This window comes from Nanorana parkeri, unplaced genomic scaffold (assembly GCF_000935625.1).
Source record: "Nanorana parkeri isolate BGI_ZX_2015 unplaced genomic scaffold, ASM93562v1 scaffold654, whole genome shotgun sequence".
NCBI classification, from domain to species: domain Eukaryota; kingdom Metazoa; phylum Chordata; class Amphibia; order Anura; family Dicroglossidae; genus Nanorana; species Nanorana parkeri.
Window position 1 is genome coordinate 183,761 of NW_017306922.1, and position 25,703 is coordinate 209,463.

The 25,703-nt window shown below is 41.3% G+C and overlaps 1 protein-coding gene across 1 annotated transcript in view; it reads left to right on the top strand.

Moving 5' to 3' along the window:
• Nucleotides 1–25,454, top strand: part of LOC108792536 (WD repeat-containing protein 70-like) — a 64,911-nt gene extending 39,457 nt beyond the window's left edge. Inside the window, exons 7-10 of the mRNA XM_018563333.1 lie at nucleotides 4,036–4,095; nucleotides 12,164–12,297; nucleotides 22,060–22,213; nucleotides 25,374–25,454. Coding sequence (XP_018418835.1) covers nucleotides 4,036–4,095; nucleotides 12,164–12,297; nucleotides 22,060–22,213; nucleotides 25,374–25,454 — 429 coding nt within the window. The remainder of the gene's footprint in view (nucleotides 1–4,035; nucleotides 4,096–12,163; nucleotides 12,298–22,059; nucleotides 22,214–25,373) is intronic.
• The last annotated feature ends 249 nt before the right edge of the window (nucleotides 25,455–25,703 follow it).

A 25,703-nucleotide genomic window follows, 5' to 3' on the forward strand; every position in this document is an offset into this window, starting at 1 on the left:
GGGATGAGAGAGAGAGGTTTTTTTTTTATGCAACCAATCGATTTGTTGAAAAAATAATCGGGCAACTAATCGATTTATGAAAATGAGCAGCCCTAGTATCGATGCATCCCTAGATAAAACAGTTGTCTGCTTTCAGCATAACTGAAACCTAATCCTGCTAATGATGTGAAAAAGTAACTAGAGCTCCACCTGCTGGCTGGATAGAGGACTACATTATATTGATATGCAATACTTCATATTTACTAGGGATGCACTGATACCGTTTTTTTCGGTATCGAGTACCAATATTATTTTTACGGTACTCGCTCATACCGAATACCCGAAGTCCCATTAATGAAGCCTTTTTCTCTCGCCAAGCCGAAACGGTGTCAGCTACACCTCTCATCTGCCTTCATCCTGCATGGGACACGACCTACATTTCATTCACCTTCATCTACCTGCAGGGCTCATTGCGCTGGTTAATATAGGCCATTCTTCACCATTGGTTGGGTACAGTCACAAGGCGGATCATCACTGGAAAAGGTCGTAGTACATACACAGATCTGTAGGCTCTCCCTGAAGTGGTCATCCATATGCAAAGGAGAATTGCAGAATTAAAATGGAGATGTGGTAAAGGTAAAAACAAGAAGAAAAAAGCTGAAATTAAAGTCAAAAGCTGGAGACATCAGGCCGTGAACCCGGAACAGCACTGAATACAACAGCAGAAACAATTGAGACATCAACCACAGAAACGTCTTCAGCTACAGGGTTCTCCATCCATACTGTAGGCTGTCCAAACACCGCCAATGAGAGGAAGTGCAGCCTGACGGCAGGAGAGGGCAGAGAGATTATTATTGAAGAATTTTTCCCTCTGCGGACTCATCAATAGAACTATAAGTAAAAGACACTTGACTTCCAATGCTGCTCGGAGGAAAATAGTATCTTGCTGCTCATAATCCCCGATCATACACCTCCTATATACACTATTTTATTCACCTTTTATATCAGTAGATGTGTTTTATAAGAATTGTATGCACTTTGGCTTGTAGCTTTTGACTGGCCATACAAATAGTTTTTATTCCATTTTATTCATATTTTTATTTTCCAATTTTTGATTGCCAGATGGAATAATTCACCCGTACACATTTTTCAACCAGATTTTATTTATTTATTATTCACAATATAACTTGTTTCCACACGACAATATTTATTTACATATGCTACGCATATCTTGTGATATTTACATTGTTAATAATATTCAATATTTATTCACGAACACATTTACCTTCCTTTTTTCGACTTGTATTTTCAGTATACAGCCGCAATTAGGATTTGATCACTGGCACTGTATTTAGTTTGTGATATTTTCACATTTCCACACAACTTAAAGACTAATTAATAGGTGGATCACACATAACCAAGCGCAGCACCCCGGCTTACACAATGAAGCCAGGCAGTGTGTAAAGACTCGTTACCCGGCTTCCCGATTAGCACCGCGTCATTACACGCCGCCCGGCTTCCTGATGGGCCAGCTTCCCGACCAATCATCAGGAAATCGGCCAATGACTTGCTGCCTGGCTTCCTCATACTGGAAGTATCGGGCTAGGCATCGGAGCATTTGGGGCGAGTACTCGCCCAAATACTCGGCATCGGTACCGATACTAGTATCGGTGCATCCCTAATATTTACCATAGGAAAAAATAATATTTTTCGAAGTCTTGACCATAAGGAAAAAAAAAAACCCTGTACATTACTATTCTACATTGCTTTTAGAGTGTAACTAAAGGCAAAATATGAAATCTGAAGCTGTCTATGAATACAACATTGTGAGCAGGCAGGCACTTTATTACACATTATGTCTCTTCTGTAGTAACACATACGTTCTTACATGTTCATAATCTTGTTTTGTTGAAACATTGAAACGAATGTTCTTGCGACAGGGTTTCTTTAACCTCAGATCTAGTAGTAATGTGCTTTGTATAAATGCTATTTTTAAATTATGGAAATCCCTTTGAAAATATTTTCCAGCCCTTGAGCGTATTGTGCTAAGCGTTAGACGTTACAGCAAGCTGGGGAATTTCAATAACGAGGCTGACTTATGATTGTTAGTGTTTTGATGAATCTGTCTGAATTACAGCTCCGTGCATCTCGGATTCCACAAGAAACACAGAGAGGAATGTTAGCGCAATGCTCACAGCAAAGTCCGCTATCCATCACACTCTCAACTTGGCTTTTTGTTTTGTCAAAGTTCCTGTCTGTACCTAATTCTGGAGGTCCTTGGTTTTGAAATGGCGGTTTTGGCGTTTCTATTCCATACACACTACGCAGGGCTCATTGAGATGCTTAGGAGAGTTTCTAGCATTCCCATGCACACCTTCGCATCCCTGAAAACAAGATTGGTACACTCGTGTCTGCCATTGCACCCTCTTGTACTGAGCCATGGTAGAGCCGGGAATACACAGTCCGTGAACAAAATTCTACAAATGCTTTCTGGCATCACTTTCTCTCAATACTGGAGGGATATTACACAAGTGCCGCTGACACCAATGTATGGGGGCTGATTTTACTATTCTCACTGGCACCAATGTATGGGGGCTGATTTTACTATTCTCACTGACACCAATGTATGGGGGCTGATTTTACTATTCTCACTGACACCAATGTATGGGGGCTGATTTTACTATTCCCACTGACACCAATGTATGGGGGCTGATTTTACTATTCTCACTGACACCAATGTATGGGGGCTGATTTTACTATTCCCACTGACACCAATGTATGGGGGCTGATTTTACTATTCCCACTGACACCAATGTATGGGGGCTGATTTTACTATTATCGCTCACACCAATGTATGGGGGCTGATTTTACTATTATCGCTCACACCAATGTATGGGGGCTGATTTTACTATTATCACTCACACCAATGTATGGGGGCTGATTTTACTAATATCGCTCACACCAATGTATGGGGGCTGATTTTACTATTATCGCTCACACCAATGTATGGGGGCTGATTTTACTATTATCACTCACACCAGTGTATGGGGGCTGATTTTACTAATCTCACCGACACCAATGCATGGGGGCTGTTCCCATCAACACGAAGTATTGGGGGCTGATTTTACACCAATGCTCGGACTGATTTTACTTTCCACTTGAAAATTCACTGTGTTTATGTGGTTGCATTACTTATGCTGTATATACTTGTATGCATGAAGCTGAATGGCATTTGGGGAAAGCAGCAGGGTGTTCTGGCTATTGTGCTGTCACCTTGGCAGTTACACTCTAGTGGAAGTTGGTGCTTGTCCTCATTACATGTAAATGTTCTTTTCCTCCTCCAAATGTTTCCTGTGTAGAAGTTGACCACAGGTCATCTTATGACAAGTATGTGCCTGGACTGCTGTCCAACTAGTGTAGGATATTTATGGCTGCTCCATTCAGAGCTAAGCAGTAGGACAGAGAAGGTGACAGGTTAAAGGACAAGAAGAGTCCCTCTGGCTTGTTCCACAACTGCAATGAACTTCATAGTGAGACAATAGCTTGGAATAACAGGCTACAGATGAACTTCAGGCTTACCTTCAGTTTTGCACAGATGTGAAAAAGAGCCAAGAACTGAACCGGTGCTCCACTTTAAGTTTTGAGGACTGACCAAGAGCAGACATCACGAGATACCTGCTGTCCTCTGCATTATCCAGAAAAGCTTCTTCTATGCCCCTCTCTAATTTGGTTTTGTTTCTTGGACCTGCCTTCCTTTTAAATTTATGGTGAAGCCATTTAAATGTCTAGTAAATGCACTCGCTGGACAGAGATTGGCATTAGGCCGATCTTAGCATTGAAGTCAGGGAAAATTAGACTCCAGTACCAAATCAGAGATGGGACACAGAAGAAGCTTTTCTGAATAATAAAGATAATGGTGACTGTTCTTAGGCAGGGCATCTACCTCCTTCAGTTTTAAAACTGATTATGGTTCACTTAAAATGTTTGTAGAGTACCAAAAGATATGTCTTGTTTTTATTTAACATTTTAGATTATATTTTATGTTTTATCTTGCAGAATCCTGTTAAAAGCATTCCGGATTCACATGAAATCACGCTCCAGCACGGCACAAAAACTGTAAGTACAATTGTATCGAAGATGTAATTAAAAAAAAATCAATTGATTCTAAATGTTTTTTTTTTAATCTTAAAAATGCTGGCTACTTTTGTTCCCCATGGTCCCTGTGTGTGTTGTAAAGTAGTCACCACTCCAAGCTCACTCATATGGTGGACTACAATCTCAGTACCAATTAGTAATCTAAACATGAGATTGTAGTCCATCACGGGAGTGAGCTTGGAGTGGTGAGTACTTTACAACACACACAGGGAACAAATGTAGCCACGCTCCAGAAGGAAGGGCAGTGTCAGCACCAATTCAGAGATGATTTGAGGATCTACGGCCGATTGATAAACAAGATTAATTTTTGTTAATAGTTACCTGAATTAATTTTTAGGATTTAAAGAGTTAAATGTCACTTTAATTTGTGTTTATGGAGCAATCATCTGATAGTTTCAGCAAAAAGCCAGCACAAGCTTTAAGTTTACTGGGTCATTATAAATGTTCACACTAACATCGGCATCCTTAGGTGGAGGACGTTCCCACCAGCTGCCCTGGACTCTTCCACATCACTGGATCTTGGTCCACCACTGATTAACTTAAAAACTCATTCCTTAGGTTTTTTAGGCCCATTCTGGTGTGTATTTTCCATCTCCTCCACTCGGGGTACACATGCCCTTGGCCTGGTCAACGTCCATGCCGAGCATTTGTTGACCTCATACCGAAGGGACTACCTCCCTCCCCTCTTGATGAAGCGCCCGTTGAGTCCACAAGCTATGCTTCTCTAGCATTGCAAACCAGTTATCACCCCTATAGGCACTGTTCCTTGCATCCGAGGTTAATCAATTTAACCATTATTATACTTTTTTGTTGCCATGATGTTGTATCTTATATGTTCAGGTCCGTGACCATCTAGCTAAACCTCATCCTATGCTATTTAGGGGGTGATAGGAGGTTTTGTTCCTCTGAGGTGTACGTGTGTTTTTATACCATTCATGCATATCCAATGCTTTTTATAAATTACTTGTTTAAATACATTTATACTTTTTATATATTTTTGAGACCTGAAGTTTTTTGGACTTGTTCTTTCTGGAGCCTCAAAAAAACCCATCTTTCTCTGTCCTCTTGTTTCCTAACAATGTAAAAAAATAACTTTTTCTTTCTCAAACTTTTCAGTATTTTTTCCTTAATATAGTAAAAAATAAAAACCCCAGTGGTGATTAAATACCAGCAAAAGAAAGCTATATCTGTCCCAAAAAATGGTATAAAATTAATTTCAGTACAGCGTTGCATGACGGAATAAATGTCAGTCAAAGTACTGCAGTGCTAAATACTGAAAAATGACCTGGTCAGGAGGGGGTGTAAACACCGCGGTCAGAAAGTGGTTAAAGGGGTTTGATGTTGTCTAAAAATGTAATTTTTGGTGACACCATATACTCTGGATTTTGCATTTAGTGTGGAGTGCTGGCTTATCTATCTACTTGACCTTTTGGTTCATTTGACTGACGGTAGCTCTGTATTGTATGTGCGCCAAAGTCAGCAGAGCCTTCATTCACTTTCACCGATGCCACTGCGCCTCCAATTTAACATGGAACCATTAAAATTGCAGGTCCTGCTTTTTACAGCTCATAGCTTAGTGTTTTGTGACTTTAATACACCTTGCCTTCTTAATTCTTGGCTAATCTATTAAATACAGCATAAATCTGCAGGAGCGGTTCACCTTACAGATCATATATTTTTTGCGACATTGCTGACCAGACTGGCTCAGGTAGACATACCCGGCAGGAAGGTAAACCTCTGCTTTTTGTGAACATTTTGGAGTGCTGGCTTATCTATCTACGTGACCGGTTGGGTCATGTAGACAGGTCCACTTTAAGTATCATATATTTTTCTATTACATGCAGGATCGCTGCCTAGACAGGTTCAGATAGACGGATTCGGCACAGAGGGCATCTTTTGTGTTTGGCTTACAATTGTTTGACAAATCCCAAGAGACTGGTAGCCTAAACATTTTAGGATATTTTTACACAATTTCTCAGTTACAAAAAACGCATGAAGTTGTCTGACATTTTATTCAGTCTACTGAAGCACTTAATGTATACACTCATAATAAAAAAGGCCATTCTCAAAGCCATGTAATTTTAAAGTGGAATATATAGTCTTTTCAATGTTTTTTCGGTATTGCGTTGTAATAGTGAAGCACTATATCTTATTAGTTTTATCAGTCTGTGTGTTACTGGAAAATATTACTAAAACAAATTCAGTACATCTCTGCAATACATGCACATATTGTATCATTTCAAAAAATGCTTAAAGTACAGAAAAATACCTATTGATCTGCTAGAAATCCAATGTGCTCCTTACTTCCTGTTTACGGCAGAATCTTGCCATGTGTGATACATATTGGGGAAGAGGATTGGCCATACATAGGATCTTATGAAATGGAAATACAATTAAATGTAATGTAGAATGAATGCACGTGGCAGAATCTTGCCATGTGTGATGCATCTTGAGGAAGAGGATTGGCCATACGTAGGATCTTATGAAACAGAAATACAATTAAATGTAATGTTAATCTGTAGAAAAGTTGATCAGTAAAAGATTTCCTACTATCTTATGGACTTGGCTCAGTTCTTATATTACACTTCATGTCTACCAGCTGATTCCAACAAATGGAGACTTGGGATTTTAGACAGCTTTTGTTGGAGCAAGACACGGGTCATGCAAGTTCTGCAGATGAGAATCTCAAAATTACCTCTTAAATCTTGTGCTTGAAAACTTTGACCCTTACAAGAGACCTTTTGAAAGTGTCCAGTAGAGTGAACCTGAACAGGGCCCTGTGATTAATGTGCCTGCTCTCGGTGACAGATAAAAGGAGGTGACACACAGAGGGCTCTGTTCATGAACCACAGGAGGAAAGTCTCGCTGTTCCTCTGTGTATTGAGGGATTACTTACAAAAGCACATGGTAGTTAGATGTCAGGGAAGGCAAGCTTCCATGTGTTGATACAACCAAGGAGACTTCTCAGCTCCTTAGTGACAGGACAGCTGGTGCCCATGGTTGACCTAAGTGATCAGATATGCTGTAAAGGTCCATGTTAATCACTTGTAGGTATCCTTAAACAGAGGATTTCCATCAGTTTTGTGTATATTACAGCATGCTCGGGGACAGTAGTGCAGCAGAGGATGTAGGGCTCTGGTGGATATTTTGAACCATGGCTTAATAGAAACCTGTGCTTATAGAGTGATCTGTAACAAGCATGCAGATCAGGGGTTCTGACCTAATATGTTGGTCATTGACTTGGAATGCATTGTCAGAAGAGCAGCAGTACTGTCAGGCTACCAACATTTTGGAAGGAGCTATACAAGGACAGCCTCCTAGTTTGTCTCTGCATGATTTCCTCTTACAGGTTATCCCTCATTGGCTCTTCCATAGGCCCCCCTTAGTGCCCTGCATTACTAAAGTACTGAAACAGTTATGCAGGTTGTTGGTTGGGAGATGTGAGCTCCATTTCCTCCAGTAAGAACCTTACAGTAGAGCTCTTGGCTGCTAATGTAAACGGGTACTGAAGAGTCATGATATAACATCTTGCACCTCTGCTCCACGTGGCATAATGGTTATTTGGGACTAAAAAACATGCATGCGTCATACACTCTAGGGCAGTGGTTCTCAACCTGTGTAACCTCGGGACCCACATGTTTCCTTGGTCATTAAGGCGTGACCCAAAAATGATTTCATTTCTGAAACATTTTAATTTATTACACAAAACAACTTGTGCAGTATTCAGCAATATATATTTTGATGAAAGTAAATGAATTAAAAAAAATTAAAAAGTTTATAAGGAATAAAAATTAAATATTTAAAAAAATTAAAATAAAAACGTGTGGGGGTGGCGGTTGCGGGGTACAGTTCCAAAACTGGAGAAAGTGCAGCGAAGAGCGACTAAACTCATAAGAGGCATGGTGGAGCTCACCTATGAGGAAAGATTAACTGACCTGAATTTGTTTTCTCTGGAGAAGAGGCGATTAGGGGGGGGACATGATCACCATGTATAAATACATAAATGGTCCATAGTGAGCTGGGTGCCAAATTATTCACTTTAAGGTCACCGCAAAGGACAAGTGGGCACTCTTTGCGTCTGGAGGAAAAGAGGTTTAACCTTTGCATACGGAAAGGATTCTCCACCGTTAAAGCTGTGAAAATGTGGAATAGACTCCCCCAGGAGCTAGTTCCAGCTCGCTCAGTTAACTGCTTTAAAAAAAAATCTGGATGTATTCCGAAATTCACAGAATATTACTGGATATTGAGTTCTTATAGTTATATATGAGGCATCAGAGATTGTTGATCCAGGAAATATCCGATGGCCTTATTGGGTCAGGAAGGATTTTCCCCCCCTGTTGGAGTAAGTTGAACCGTGCTTGGGGGTGGGGTGGGGCTTTTTGCCTTCCCCTGGAGCAACAGGGGGTAATTGTGGGCATAGTGTTCTGTTTAGGCGTTTCTTTTTTTTTTTTTCTTCTCTATAGGTTGTACTCGATGGACTTGTGTCTTTTTTCAACCTCACTAACTATGTAACTATGTGAGATCTTACCCTACTTCTCATATTGCGCATGCAATATTTGAAAGTATACTAAAGTGACTGGCTCCTATTATTCTGTCCATCCAAAGGAAAGAATCGCACCTGAGGGCTTGTTCACACCAAGTGCGGAGCAGATGCAGAGCAGAGAAGTTACAGAACGGATCAAAACTGCATCCAATGTATTCCAATGGTATTTAGGGCTCTTGTTCACACCACAGCGTTCGGTTCCAGAGCATGTGGAAAAACTGCAGCATGCCCTATTTTTTCTGCTCTAGAACGCACCATAACGCATGCAAATGCCCTGCAACGCACTGAAAGCCCATTTTAGGTTTAATTTTTTTTAAACGGCCAAAGACAGAAACGCGTTGAAACATGCTGCACTGCATGTGCAGAAACTCATTCAGATCTGGTCTGCATTTGTTGTGAACAAGCCCTGAGAGTGAATGAATGTTTCTGGGACTTTACTGTAAGTAAGTGGACTTATACCATTTGTAATGTAGCTGTTACCTCAAATCATGTCAGTTTAGTTACCGATAATGTTACATGCGTTTTACTAATGCTTCACTCCTAAAAGGAGAAATGCGAACGACCTAAAATACCACATAAATTAATATAATATTAAAGTGGTACCACACTGGAATTAATAGTTTGGGACAGGCAGATATCTTCCTGTCTTTTTTGGAGCCTTGTCCTAATTTTTGAAGGTTAGTGTGAGTCTCTTTGACTTCTTGCATATTTCAGTTATAACATATGATACAGTGCATTTGATGCAGATGTTTGACAGTAAAGCGTTATAGTAACACTGTGTCTGTGATTGAAAGAGATAATATACTAAAATAGATGTTACATCATATGATTCTTTAGATTGTGCTCTTGTTCAGATCACGGAGTTTACAAGCTAAGGTTCACATGTGAGAAGCCCACCCAAGCCTTTTGTTAATATCTGTGCTAAATTGTGCACTTAGAATGTTTGGATTTATCATCTCCACTGTAGAGGAGGAACTGCATTTAGTCTAACTGATGACTAGATAAGATCTTTTCACAAGGTGTTTACCCTTTTTCTTAGTAGAATGACTGAGCACTGGCTCTGGCGAGTTAAACCTACCAATATCTTGGTTGGATTTTTTTTTTTGTTCTTTTTATTTAAAGGGTTATTAAAGCCTTGCATATTTTTGCATATATCTATTGATAGCTAGCAGTAGATCTATGCAAAAAAAATTTCTGAACTTTTCAAAACGGTTAAAACTTACTCGTGTCTCCGCCGCGCGCTCCCGTCTGATCATCTGAAGATTCTTGGGCGCCCGCAAAGGATCTTGGGGCGGGCGCATGCGCAGTTCAGATCTTAGGCCAGGAGACGAAGAGAGACACAAGGTAAGCCAATGCAGCAGCGTGCACCCGCACAGACACCGTGGGACAGGAAGTTCCAGCTGAGAGAGAAGTCAGTGCTGGATCGGAGACCGGCACCAGCACTGGAGTGACTCCCGAAAACTACTGGAAAGAAGAAGATGATCGGATCAAGAGGCATCATTTAAGTTGGGGGGGGATTTATCCTTTAATGTAACTTTAAGGTAGGCTGGGGTTGGTTAAATCACAGGAGCCAGGCCACCCTAATAATGACAACAGACATCTTAACTTTTTTTTCATTGTTGTTAATGGAAGCGCATACGGCCTGGCTCCTAAATTGGTATACGTGGTTTAATTCCTAAAATACATGGTTTGCCTAAAACAAAAAACAACTAAGCATATAACAGTCTAAACTGTAAACTAAACAGTATAATAGTCTATACAAGTGGCAGATGTAATTTTTATGTGGTGATCAATCCTCATAAAGTAAACAAAAACCTTCCTTTACCTTCAATGACTGAGCTAAATCCAATTTCATATGTCTTTCACATGACTCAGTCGGTGGGTTTAAGCAACAGAGGCATTGTTGTCAATCCAGAAAGCAGCGGTCAGGACTAGATGTGGCTTGTTGCTGATTGGCAAGCTACAGGGTTTTGAATCAGCAATGGCAATGCCGATAGCCATGTCTACGGCAACATTTTTACATCCCACTGTGGCGCAAGAAGGCTAAGCCTATATGAGAGTGGCAACTCTGCTTTAAATTTAGGAGCAGTGCAGTATTGTTGCCACACCAACACAGGAAGCTGTGTTAGCTGGTCCTGCAGTGCAGATTAATTATACATACTGTAAATGCTATTGCACATTTTTTAATAAGAGACCATAGTTATATTTTAAATAACAACTTTTCCAACTGTTTACGTGATTACATGGTGAGGAGGGCACACAGAGGATATCCTTCATGTGCTACTGCTTCTTCATTGTCCAATAAGAAGTCTGGGGGAGGAAAGATGACTAATGAAGCAGACTTTTTATTTGCCACTTTTTTCTTTAGTTGCTTATCAGATTGGTGATTACCATTACCATGGTTTCATAAGGAAGGGAGTGCTGTTGAACTGTGCATGTAGAGGATGCTTGCAGCTATAAGAGTAAGGTAGGTCACGTAATTAGGGTCCTCAGTACAATTTGTGCAAAGAGTTGTTTTATTATCATGGTAATATTGTGTGATATGTGCTGTTAAAACTCAAAATATAATTAAAAATGTGATCCTTGAAACAGTCCTAATGTTTTCAGTCACTGTGGACATTTTTCTATTTTGAAACGACAACAAGTTATAGGGGCCAACTTACACATCTGTATTTTAAAAATGCATGCATTAAAACGATGGAATTTAACATTCTTTTTGTATCAATGCATTTGATGATGCGTTTTATTACACATGAGGTTTACCATAGTCAAACACATCTGCATCAAAATGCAAAAACAAATGTACACTGAAAAACATCAAAATACATGTAAAATACATAAAAATATACAAGATAATTGTGAAAATGCATGTATGCTTATAACATAAGATATCTATAGCCAGAACTCTTTTTATGTTTTGGATAAAGTAGGGAAAAGTTTAAACCCCATCATGTTACTTTTTGCTGTCTTGCTGAAGAGATTTCCCTTTACCTCTTGTCTTGTAGAGGTAACAGGAAGTGAGAGAAAATTTCCTTAAAATTAAGGGCATTCAAATGACAGTTGCCATCAGAACATTTTATCCCCATTGGATGATTTCCCCTCACCTATTGCTCTCGTGACAACTCTAAAATGTTGGCTTTCCCCTCACTTTATGTCCTGGTGGCAATGATATCCAGGACTAATAGAAGGTTGAATCGGCCCAGGAGGGACACAGACAGCAATAAAAAAACATTGCAGATTGTCTGACCTTCCTACTCCACTTCAATCTACAACTACCAAAAAGCATTTTACCTTTATGTACACTTCATACCAAATGTGGCCAGATGTTGGGAAAGGATCTAATGGCCAAACAATGCTTTCTCAAGCTTCTAATCACATAACCACTGTCTCACAACTGAGACTGAGATGCAGGTTGACATCCACGCTTTTTTTTTCACTCTCATTTTTGCACCAAGGATAAATTGAAGGTTCGTTTTGTCATTGCAGCTATCTGCTATGGGGTTGGACCCTTCTGGCGCACGTCTGGTAACCGGAGGTTATGACTATGATGTAAGGTTTTGGGATTTTGCTGGGATGGATTCATCTCTACAAGCTTTTCGCTCACATCAGCCTTGTGAATGGTAAGTGTATACACAAGGTGTACCTATATTCAGATTTTAACATAAAGCTACAGTCTTTTAGAGATGGATATGTAATGGCTGATAATATTTGTGTCGTTTTACTGAAGAAAATTTTGCTCCAGGCTTACTTCAGTGCTCACCATATATTAGTTTTTTCTTCTCAAATGTGTTGCCTACATTTATAAAAAGAGCTAAAGTTGAAGGCACCCTTCAAACCTGAAACAGCTGGAGAAGTCTGGCCATACAAAGACTATCAATCTTTTTTTTTTTTCGTTCAACCCGTTGGCTGAATGAAAAAAATCGATGCGATTCTTCCATCAACACAAACAGCGTGTCGATTAAGGAATTGTTTGCAGTGATAGCCTTTAAGGCCCCATTCACACTAAGCGACATACCTTACAAGCGGATCCGCGCGGCTGGGATAGCGCGACTGTTCGGGGCGACGTTCCAGCGACCTTCACCGTCGGGCTGCATGCAAAAAAAGAAAAACCGTGCGACATCCGCGGGAAAAAGGGTCCCGCACACGCGACGAGCGTCACGGAGCTGTTCAATAGAACAGCTCCATTGAAAATCATTGGCCGGCGACTTCTCGCGTTATCGCGCGGCAAAAATGCGCGGAAATCCGCTAGGTGTGAATGAGGCCTAAAGGTTGTTCAAGAAAATTATGTAAGGTAAATCCGTGTACAAAAACCAACTACCCTTCCTCCTTTGCCTTTTTAGAATAAAAAAAAAATACTCTTTTTCCCAGCCTTGTATTATTCTCTCTCTCTATACAGTCTTCTAACCATAAAGTTTCAGGTATAATGTTTTTGAACCTTTGTATCCTTACACTTGCAAGTTTGTATGGTTACTTGTATTCTATGCCTACACTGCTGAAGGAAACAGATGAAAAGCAGACTCTGTTGTGTGTTTTTTTTTATTTTTTTATTTGTTGTTTGTATCAAAAGCACAAAACAATAAAAACTTACTTTCAAGATATAAAAATACTCACTTTCTGGCTTGAAAACCGCTGTACGCCATCCCGGAAGTCAGCACAGCACGTGAATGCAATCTCTGGAAACCCTTCAACTTTGCGTATGTGCATCCCCATAGGCTGTAATTGAATTCTGCCACTACCTGTCAAGCTAGTTCTGTTTTTGAGTTGTACATGGCTTTATCCTTTTTAGATTTGGGTGTGTGCCTATCATTTGATCTCCGGCTCTCTTCAGAAGTCTGGAAATGACAGATGAGAGGGGCAGGGGGGTGAAAATCTGGGAACTCCTGTCTACAAACATTCTAAGGAAAGACACATATATCAAAAGAAAAAGAAAGATATATTTACTAAACTTAAATTATAAAAAATATATTTCTGTAGAAATTATTCAGTAAACAAAACAAAATTAGTTTTTCTTTGAATATGTGAATGAGGTGTTGTTTCTGTTCTGAGAACACCCTTCCATTGCAATTATAAAAGGTTCTAGGTGATTCTGAGAAATAAACAATCTAATTATCTTGAATTAGCATATTTCAGGACCATTGCATTGTACACAGTACAGTGATTTAGAGACGGTTTCTCAGGCTGCGGGTGGTAGGGTATGTGTAATACTAGATGGTATGGAGCAACATTTTACTGTTCACAGACTTCTATCAATTAGTCTCATGCTGGGAACCTCCCTGTTTGGAATAAGTGATTAATGGAGGAAGAAGATTTGAGTTATCCATGCGTCCCCCTACCACGGCTACTTACACAGCCAGTGATATAATATAGCATTGTAAAAGGGCTGGTTGTCTAAAACCATGCTGCCATGTGTTAGGCTGCATTGTTCAACACAAGTGCTTGGACATCAGAAACTGCATTGTTTCCAAGAGGGCCTGTTCCCACCGACAGGTTGCATTGGTAAAGAGACCTTCATTATGTATTTTCCATGTGTTGCTTTGCCTGTGTCCTTTGTGTCCACTGAGTGGGGCCCTTAAACACCACAGTTTATTTGAGAAACCATGATAACACTCAGAATATCACTATCTTCTCTCTCTGTTGAACACTACAGTGTTTACCCTGCAGTGTCCCCGAAGAGTTAATTCCTCTGCATAACACTACAGAAAGAACCTTGATTGGAGGAGAGGCTGGTCACATGATTTTGACAGGTCTGGGCTTTCATTCATTGCAATTCATAATGTAGATTTGTAAATCACAATGCTGCCGCAATAAGGTCATAGCGCTACTTAATAAACTGGGCCTCGTATGTTATCATTTGAGTTTTCAAATGCATGTGGTGAGAATAAGCTATTGATGGGCAAACCTGCAGGTAAGTTAATTGCCCACACCCTTCCCCCTCCATGTTGCAAATTAACAACTGCTTTTCACCCACACCCCCATTCTTTCCATTCCATTTGTCTGCTGCGGTGAAGTGAAGTACCCAGCGACTCTCTCCTTACTCCCACAATGCAGTGCTGGATGCCTAAGTGGCAAATTGCCTGGCTCAAGTGCTGGCATGTTGAGGCACAGTGATAGATTAACTTTAAAGTAGCACTAAACTAGGGTGTTAAATATAAAAAATGCATTCACGTAAGTACCTTACCTATTAACAAAAATGTATCTTATTTGTGTATCCCTCAGCTGTAGATCCTCAAATCATCTCTGAATTGGTGCTGACACTGTCCTTTCTTCTGGAGGGGGGGCTACTTTTGTTCCCGATGGTCCCTGTGTGTGTTGTAAAGTAGCCACCTCTCCAAGCTCAAATGTTATGTTTAGTTTACTAATTTGTGCTGAGATTGCAGTCCATCATGGGTGCAAGCTTGGAGCGGTGACTACTTTACAACACACACAGGGACCATGGAGAACAAAAGTAGCCACCCTCCAGAAGGAAGGACAGTGTCAGCACCAATTCAGAGATGATTTGACGATCTAAAGGTGAGTGATACACAAATACGATACATTTTTGTTAAATGGGAACTATAACCATATCTTTAAAATAACAACAAAGGCACTTTCAGGTCTGGTTCACACTAAGGCTGGGTTCACGGTAAAAAAAACGCATGACCATCGCACGTTTGCGAGGGCTACCTGGCTGTATCCCAATGGATACGCGTGACAAAAACGCCCCAAAGAAGCTACTGTACTTCTTTGGGAGTAGGGTGTTTTGTAGCGCGTTCATACGGCCTGTAATACGCCCAGGTGTGAACCATACCCATAGAAAATAATGGGATTTCGGTGTTTGAGTGTTTTGCAGAGCCTAGGAATGCGCTACAAAACGCCCAGGTGTGAACCGGGCCTAAGTGTATTGTTTCAGCTCAATAAATGTGACAATATGCTTCACAAAAAAAAAATCACATTCATTCTTATGGGCCCTGTTCACATCTGAGCGTTATGTTGCAATAAGCAAAAGCCCTGTCGCTGGAAAAAGTACATGAGCTTCTTTTTGACAGATTACAGCTTGGTTTTGCAACTCTTGGAAACGGCGATGCAGTTGTTTTTGTGCGTGTTTTGCCTATTTACATCAATGTGTCACAATCTGCTCATAAAAACACGCAAAGATGCGTAAAAACGTGCAGCAAAAAATTTTTGTTTTTATGCACAAAACTGCTGTCGCCTACAGTAGATGTGAATCCGGGTTTAGAAATGTTTAGTAATGACAATCTACAAACAGATACTTCTAGATAATTGTCTGCTTTTTATTCTTTGCGTTCCTTATTTCTCTTTTCTTCCCCGGTCTTCTGACAGTGGCCATGTTAACTAAGGGCAGATTACTAGTTCTCCTTTTACTTTCTGGATTATTGGCACATGTGACTAGGACATGTGACCATTTACATCATCTCAGGGAAGGAAAATGCCTTTCCCTGAGATCACAGATGAGATTTCCCAGCAATACTCTGCTGATGTAACCTTCCCAGGATGCAATGATTGGGCACAATTACATAATTTGTGCCGAAGAGGACTGGGAAGTGGAAAAAAAATATTTTTTAAGTAAAATAAAAATATGTTTGTTTAACTAATGAATGAAACATGATTTTATATCAGGATTCAGAGCTGCATGCTAATGTGATTTTGAGTCACAGGGGGTAAAAGTCCACTTTAATAGTTAAAGGAGATCTATGGCTTAACCCTTTTAACCATGGTTCTCTTCAGGGTCACAGGAGGACACAGTATATAGCGCGCTATTGCCCACTGAATGCGGAGAGCGCAGAGGCGCGCCACAGCTGGGATAGATCCCGACAATACTGTCGCGATCCACCCCACTGACAGATTGACAGCTGGCTCGGCCTCTCCAGAAGCAGAGCCAGCTGTGCCCGCCCCCTCCACAATGTGTTCCTCCAGTCAGTGCTAGAGAAACAAAAAGGGAAAGGGGGTGAATCCCTGCTGGGGGTGATGACTGACAGTCACCATTCTGTACAGGGAGATGATCGGGAAGTCCGTCATCGACGGTATGTGTTCACTGACTTCCCGATCAATTGAGTGTTTTTCACTCACCCCATAAGTCTCCTTTTAAGGTACTTGAATTAATTTTTAAGGTTTAACTCCTGAGTTTAGTGTCACTTTAATGATTTGGAGCTTATATTTGGGCTTTGTCATGTCACTCCGACAGGTGAATTGGGTGGAGGGGGAGCGATCGTAAGGGAAATATAGAAAGCAGGCAATTAAGTGGACCTGTTGCATTGCCATTCACAGGAAGAAAAAACAGTTTGCTTTAAGGTGTTTACATTATAATCTTGGTCCTTTTAGGATGTGGCATACACTTATCTTTTAATTATCAAGAATTTCATGAGGGGTTTGGATAGATCGATATGTAAAGAGCAAATTACCTATGTCTACCCATGCCAGGAATTATTTTGGGACCAGTTATTTGTGGCTCCTTGATCCTGGAGTTGTTTTCAAAGCTTTTCTGGACTGTTCTGAAACAAGAAATAAGGTGGGAAATTTCATAACTCAACCTGTTCCAGCATACACGAGGACGAACATGCCGTAATGGATAGAATAATAGCAGCATAACATTCACAGCGTGTAATAAAATAGCATTAAACACTTGTATCAACGGACAGCACTGCCAGCGTCCTCGCTTACAGGAATCCTCCAGGCCGGCTCCACACTCTGTGCCATGCTATTTAAAGCATTCATTTTCAAGAACATTTTGTTTGCTTTACTGCTTTGAAAGTTTCGCATGCCATTCACTGGCTTGTGTTACTCTGTCCAATGGCAGTTTACAATGTGTTGTGATTGTTTATTGATGAAATTATAACATTTCACTCCTGTTGCTTAAGTCATTGACTTGTTGCTTAGACATTCCTAGCCTCGTAACTGATACCTGCCCCTTCTTCGCCCAAGGTTACACACGTCTTGTTAGCTTTGAGGTGTTAAAGTGGACTTGTCATTAAAATTCACACATTACATGAGTCAATGGGACCCATGTGAGCATTACCAAATCACATTGCTATTTTATGTTTAAAAAAACATATCTCTCTACTGCCATGAATGAAATACTGCTGCTCTGTGGCTCTTTGTCTAGGCAACCTCGATCACACGGTCTCTGGTCTCCAGTTATTACTGCAGAGAGTCTATTGTTTTCGTTTAGCAATGAGGATCGATTTTGTCTGGCCACAGGTGCATAGATAGTTACAAAACATATATAGAGACAATTAAATACAACTCGGGTGCATTAAAACAAAAGGTGTACAAAGTCTTAGGGCTCGTTCACACTAGCCCGTCTGATAAAATGCTGCTTTTTAGCGGGCACGCCAGTGCATTGTGGCAGCTCTGGGCACTGTGCATTATCTCTGCCGGAGCCGCCACTTTTTACATTTATTGGTAGTGAACAATGTTTCAGGGGCACCAGTAGTTCTTGCTCTTTGTGATGGTGAGGAGCACAAGTTGAAGGCTTTGTCCCTTTAGCATATTCATACACCCTCAAGTGTTCAGCAAAAGATTGGTGACCGTCTCACTGAAGATCAAGGGGGCACCAATCATGGAGTACCTAGGCAACCTTTTATTGCACGTGGAATCTAACTCAGAATTCGAGTCCAACCTATTCATCACCATTCGAACTCTGGAGGAGTTTAGATGGATTTTAAATCTCAAAAAGCCCTTGCTGGTTCTGTCCCTTCGTCTGGGGTACCAGCCCAAGGTGTTTCTGCTGTCCAAAAAAATACAGAAACTACAACTTCATGCTTGCCCACTGCATGCTTGCATGTGGTTGTCTATTCACAACTGCATGCACATTTTGGATCTTATGGTAGCAACCTTCAAAGTGATTCTTTATGTGCAACGCCAAACCAAAATGTTGCAGCACAAGATCCTATCAGATTGGAACAAGCCTCTGTCTCTGGACATGGTGATCAAGGTAATTAGTTGGATACAGTCCTCTATAGTTTGGTGGCTCTGCTGCTCCTCATCAATGCGTTGGAACTTAAAGAGATCAGGTGGGCCGTGCTTCATTGGATGCAGCTCTCGGAGGGACACCCTGTGCAGGAGCAGTCAGGCATTGCCGCAGCATAAGCCATCAAAGTGGAACCAAGAGCCTCGGTAGCCTCCACAGCAACAGTGGAGGTGTCATACATCCTGAGTTGGGGGAAGGTCACATGCTGGCCCTGTCTGCAGTACACTTACCAGGGGTTAAAAACTGGAAAGCAGATTATCTTAGCTTGAAAAGTTCTGGATCAGGGAGAGTGAGCCCTTAACCTGGAGGTCTTCCAACATCTCTACCTGTGATGGGGAACACCAGATGTCAATCTTCTGGCATTGCGCCTCAATCAAAAGTTTGCTAGAATAAAAGCGAGAGCAAATTACCCTTGGACAAATGTGTTGGGTACATTGGTGACTCTGTGGGATTGATACACCCTGATATATGCCTATCCACCGGTAAAGTTTTTGCCACAGCTCTTACCAAGAATTAACCAAGAATTGGCTCTGCATTGGTGTTCCCTTTCACTTTGTTCCAAGCCAATCCATGCTAAGGTTATTGTTTTACATTCTTTGGATGTATTCAGGGCAATTGGTGTGTATTTGAATGTCACCTAAGGGTTTTGCAGATCAAGTACCCTGTTTATGGTTGTAGACAGCCCACTTAAGGTAAACTTTGACTGCTACTATCTCACGCTGGAGTCGGCATGCTATTGTCCAACCATAGGTGATAAAGCACCAAGATGCTCCTTTTCCAGTTATGGCGCATTCTACAAGAGTGGGCTTTCCCCCGTCAAGGATTCATTTTTTTAGGTTTGTATTGTGGACACTTAGTAGTCAGTTCATATGTACACCACGTTTTACTAGGTGGGTGTGTCAGCTGATGGCAGTTTGGGGCATAAAGTTTTGCAGGCGGCAGTCTGACTGGCATGTGTTGTTTTCCTCTAGACTTTTAGTCTGGTTTTCCGTTTTATCTGCTTTGGCACAGAAGTAATGGTCTAAAGCTGAGCTGTGACCTCCAAACAATGAAAGGGAAAAAAAAGATTATTTTTACTCACCATAAAATCCTTTCCTCTGCTTTCGTTGCAGGACACCTCCCCTCTGGTTTTGTTGCTGCCCTTGGTTTAAATATGTTTTTCCATGTACTGCTGTGTTAATAGCGGGGTATGTTTCACAGTGTGGGGAGTTTTGGCCACCAGCAAGAGCTGCTCCTGAGCTGTCTTTTGTTTTTTAGCTAAACTTAGCTTCCTGCACCTGCAGGTGACACTATACCTAGTGTTAGTGATCTAAACCAGAGTGGGGTCCTCCAATAAATGCAGAGAAAATTATTTTATGATGAATAAAAAAAAAAAATCCTTCTTTTACTTTTGGATTTGCCCCTTCTTACTTCCCAGCTCTATGCATTGGCCAAGTAGTGCTTCAAAATAAAATCAGCCCTATTATTAGTTGATCAAGTTCTTTTCAAATCTTTGTATATAGCTATAGTTGTAAACTTTTCTTTTTACACATTTTCTACGGTGTTTTTTTATTTGCTTGCATTCCTTTTTTCTGCGTATTTACCAGTTTTCCACATTTGCAGTCTCCTTTTAGCCTAATCCACTTGTTTCAAATTTCACTGGTCTGTACTTTTGGAATTCCTAGCGTATGGGACAAATTGATGCTGGAAAAGCACTAATCTGATATGATATCCATCTCTTATCTACAGTATAAGAACATTTAGGCATGGTTCACACCTGGGCGTTTTACAGTGCGTTTCTACGCGCTGTAAAACGCTCAACATGTGAAAACCAATAATTGCCTATGGGCATGGTTCCCACCTGGGCGTTTTACAGCGCGTAGGAACGCGCTGTAAAACGCCCTACCCCCGAAGAAGTACAGGAGCTTCTTTGGGGCGTATTTGCCGCGTGTATCCATTAGGATACAGCCCGATAGCCCTCGGAAACGCGCGTTTGACGCGTGTCTCTTTTACTGCAAATTGCTGTAAAAACGTGCGGCAAACGCGCATATTCTGTACGCCCAGGTGTGAACCCAGCCTAAAGTGTATTAAAAAAACCCACATGCAGTACTTCTCTCCAATGCAGTCACACTTACCCATGCTTTATCTTTTTAAAAACCTTGCAACTACAAAATAAAACCTGTTGATCCTTCCTGTAATTAGTGAGCAAAGCTGTCTCTGCTGCACTGAAATCTTAAGGCTAGGTTCACACCTGCACTACACCGCCCCAAGGATCGCGCGGTCCTGTACAATGCAGGCAGCGATTGCCGCGTGGCCCCATTGATTTCAATGGGGTGACCTCCACGGGGCTTTTGCAGAAATAAGGTACAAGTACCTTTTTTTTTTTGCGATACACGATGCGTGGCTGTTTTAGCGTTTTCGGAACCACGAGCGGAATCCGTGTGATCAGCCTGGCGCGAATGGGGTGCCATTAGAAAATAATGGCACCCACAGCGCGATCGGTTCACACCTTGCGACTCCTTACCGCGTGGCAATCCGCGTGGAATCGTGCACGATTGCCGCGCGGTGAGGTGTTGCCTAGGTGTGAACCTAGCTCAGCAGTATTGTCAGGTGTGTTGGATCTTGCCCTGCTGAACTGCAGAATCCCTTCCCTTTATGTTATGTAGATAAGGAATATCGGGTGTTGCATAGTCCAGCAGAAAACCATTCGGGTAGAGCTGACACCACTGCTTGTTACCTCAATGCAGCAGAAGCAGTGTTGTCAGCTCACTACAGAAAATTAGGAGCTTGCTGGATTTCTGACAGAATCAACACATATATTTTTTGTACTGTATTTTTTTTTTTAAGAGCTGAAACATGGGGTGATGTGCCCGTATTGTACTGAAGGTTTTATTTTTTTTTTTACATTTTGCCCAGAGATACACTTTAATATGTAGTCTCATTCACTTCAATCTTGTATACGCTTTATGTTATGAACGTGGGAAATGTAGTTTTCAGTATTTTAAATCTGCAGCTGCTGGTCCTGCCATGAAAAGTCCTTGTTTAGCCATTTCCTGTATGGGGTGTCAGTGTTCTGCTCCTGTCACCTTATCTTGTGGGCTTCCAATGGAGACTAGAAGTGGGCATTTCAAAATAAATTACGCTGACACAGTCCACTGTTGTTGCCATCAGGAAGCGTACTCTGAGAAATGCAGCAATTGTTGGAGTACAGGAAGTGGCTGCAAAGAGACTGCAGGAGATGTGTTGCACTGCAAGGCAACAAATGATGGAAAAAAAGGTTAAAAAAATCAGTATTTTTCTTTTACAAAATGGCAATTGTTTGTTACACAGAGTTAGGAGACTGAATATCATTCTCTATACATCTACATTAATTCTACATTCCATTGTCTGTACATTTTATAAGGTAAAACATAATAAGTGTCCTTTCTTTCTTCAGTCATCAGATCAAGTCTCTGCAGTACAGCATTACCGGAGATGCTATTCTTGTTGTGGCTGGAAACTGTCAGGCAAAAGTGCTGGACAGAGATGGCTTCCCTGTCATGGAGTGTGTTAAGGGAGACCAGTATATTGTGGACATGGCAAACACAAAGGTAAGAGGAATGCAAAATAATCTCTGTACTAAACGTAATGTAACATAAGCAGATTATCATCGGAAAAAGGTTGCGTTAGTCTTTCTCTGATTTCATTGACTTGGCTCCATCCGCCTCTGGTAAAGCGATACCTGCTTGGATATCTAATGTCTGGGATGGAAGATGAGACTGAGTGAGATCGGCATCAATATGTATACCTGGATCCTTTATGATTGCTCCAGTGGCCATTTTGTACTTTTCCAGATCAACTCTATCCATCAGATTTGGCACATGGATGGTCAGATCAGTGTTGGATATCCCCCCTTCAGTCTATCATGCATGCTGCTGCTAGACTCATTCACCTAACCAACTGCTTAGTGTCTGCATCCCACCTCTGACAATCCCTGCACTGGATTCCAATAGCCCAAAGGATAAAGTTCAAAATATTAACAACCACTTACAAACCCATCCACAACTCTGCCCCCGGCTACATCTCAAACCTTGCCTCAAAGTATCACCCTAACCGTCCCCTCCGCTCTTCAAAAGACCTTCTGCTTTCCAGCCCCCTCGTCAACTCCTCCCATGCTCGCCTCCAGCACTTTACTAGAGTCTCGCCCATCCTATGGAACTCTTCACCCTAACCTGTCTGTCTATCTCCCACTCTGACTGCCTTTAGGCGATTTCTTAAGACTCATCTCTTCAAGGAAGCCTATCCCGCCTCAACCTAACCGCTCAACCATCACATTCTCAAACAATTCATCCCCACACAGCTACCTCCTCATGTATTACTTCCCAATTCCTTTTAGATTGCAAGCCCTCAGGGGCACGGGCCTCCTTACCATCTTGTCTTGAATGGTAATGTGATTGTAATGTCTTCCTTATATTGTAAAGCGCTGTGCAAATTGTTGGCGCTATATAAATACTGTATAATAATAATAATAATGCCTCTTCCTGCTGAAAAGATCTCTAAGGAGGCCTAATCTGCTGTTTATAAGATGAACTCCAGACAAACGGCTAAATACATAGATGAAATACATAAATGTGATCTGTTTTATCTGCCAAAAGCTTTGTATTTCTGTCCATCGGGTCCTGAGATTTGCACAAGTCTGCCACACAGCACAGCTCTGTCTGGCAGGGTAGGGAACCTAAATGTTCTGTGCTGCAGTTAAATAGCATTTACAGCTCTTGTATCTTACCCAGCTTGTGACTGGGCAGGGAATGGAGAAGCAGACGACTAAAGAGCTCCATCATTTTGCTTTTCCCCCCTATCAGTCTGCTTCTTGTTAGCACATGGGCTTCTCTCTTTCCCAGCCTGAGCTCTACTATACAGGGAATTGCAAGGGGCTGATATGCTAATACACTAGTTGCATTAAAAAATAAATGTAATGGGAATGCAGAGGAGCATTCATTTGTGTATTTTGTATTTGTTTGGAGTTCAGCTTTAAGATTGTTAGAAATCTGTTCTATTCACTGTTATTCCAGATCAGTGGAGTCAGCGTCTGTTAAAGGAGAAGTATTGAAAGAGTAAAATATACTCTTCTTAGTACTTAGAGCAAGCATGGGGCACTCCATCTGTCACATGCTGGCTTTATAGAGCGAGAGCTGAGTAATCATGAACAGCCGATCGCTCATGTCATAGTCCTCAGTCTGTCAGTCACTGCTCCCTGCAATGATTCCCACCTTCTCTCTTTCTGTTCCTCCAGCACTCATTGGAGGGGCAGACGTGAGGGGTGGGCACAGCTGGCTCTGACTCTAGAGAGGCAAACCCAGCTGTCAATCAGGTAGCGGGGTGAATCCCAACTATATTGTTGAGATCCTTCTCGGCTACAATGCAGTTCTGTACTATCAGCATATAGTGGGCAGTAGCTGGCTATATGCTGAGTTTGGGTCACAGGAGTGCATTAGTAAATGCTCTTCTGTGAACTTAAGCAATAAAATCGTTTTGGCTTAGTTCTCTTTTTATACCATGAGCTGTCATTTGTATCCTCATTCTCGGGGGCCCAATCACATCCTTTAGAGACATATATAGACATCCTTCTGTTGACAGGTGTCTGGAAGCAAAGAAGAATCATTCTCTGCTTCATAATTTCCCCATAATACATCCTCATGTCTATATTTACTATAATCTTTCCCAAAGCTCTCGTCTGTGCATTTAAGACTGCTCCCTCTGGCTGAGACTTTCATGTCTCTGGGAAGATCTGATGTGTGGTGGGAGATGATTGATTCTCATGGAAACAAATGGCCTGTGTACATGGGCGGTTGCGATGAAAGAGAGGGTGACGTCCTCGTTATGAGGGTGTGCTGAGAGCTACCTGGATGTCAGGTTGTGGGTGAATTGGAGAAGTGGTCACGGTTGCGGTCGTTTAACGAGAAGAGGAAGTTTTGTTAGTGTTAGCACGAGCTGAAGGATTTCAAGGCCAGTGGAAAAACATTAGACTTGTTTTGTCTGCCCTGGCTTTGGAGCTTCTATCAGTAAATCCTAGAGGGAAAAGAAAAAAAGTGAGCAAGAGTGGAATGGAAATAGTAAGTAAGGAAAGGGAATCCTGCCAGGCCCCATTTACAAGCTGATCCTTGTCAGAGATTATGGATGGAGGGACAAAGTGCAACGTGTTGGCTTTGCCGAAATGTGTTTCTCTGATTAATTTACTAATCACATAAGGCCAGAGCAACTCTGCATTCCACCAGCCTTACTGGAATAGGCCGTCATCTTATCAGTCCTCTTTTCATACATATTTGAAATTTGTTCATTTGGATCTGTCTCTTTTTTTTTCAAACTGCAAAACACAGAATTCGAACATAAACTCAATATGATCAAACTTCAAAAACTCTATAAATATGTTGTTACACTTGAAATTACCATCATACAGTGCTGCTTTTCCCTCCCCCCTATCTGAGCTCTGCTGTTAAGACTACAGGAGACTGCAAGTGGCTTATAGCAAGTCAAATTTATATATTTACACTGCTTTTATTTAAAAATTGCCTTTAATGATTTATTATTGATACCAGAGCTATAGTAGTTTGTGCCTTGTATATCTCCCTAGAGTTGAGCTTTAATTTTTAGATTGGTGGATTCTCATTCAGTTTAGAATAGGCAGAAATAAAAGCTAATTTCTAATGTTTGTTGTGTTTTGCTGCCGGCTATGCCAGCGTTGTTATTAATACTATTATTGCTTTATTTCAGGGACATTGTGCAATGCTTAATGGGGGATGCTGGCATCCAAAAATTAAAGATGAGTTTCTCACATGTTCCAATGATGGGTGAGTCTTTTCTTATATGTGGTGACATGCTATGACATTTACGTAGCTTCTACCCATAGACACAGGGCTGGCTATGTGTGCTTTTTTTTGTGTGTGTTTGTTGTATCTGTGAATGTTGAGTTCAACGTAAGGGTGTCCATACACTATAATAGGCTTGTTGGATGGTGGTGATTATGGATGCACCGATACTTGTATCGGTGCTGATACCAAGTATTTGGGCGAGTACTCGTACTTGTCCAAATGCTCCTATACC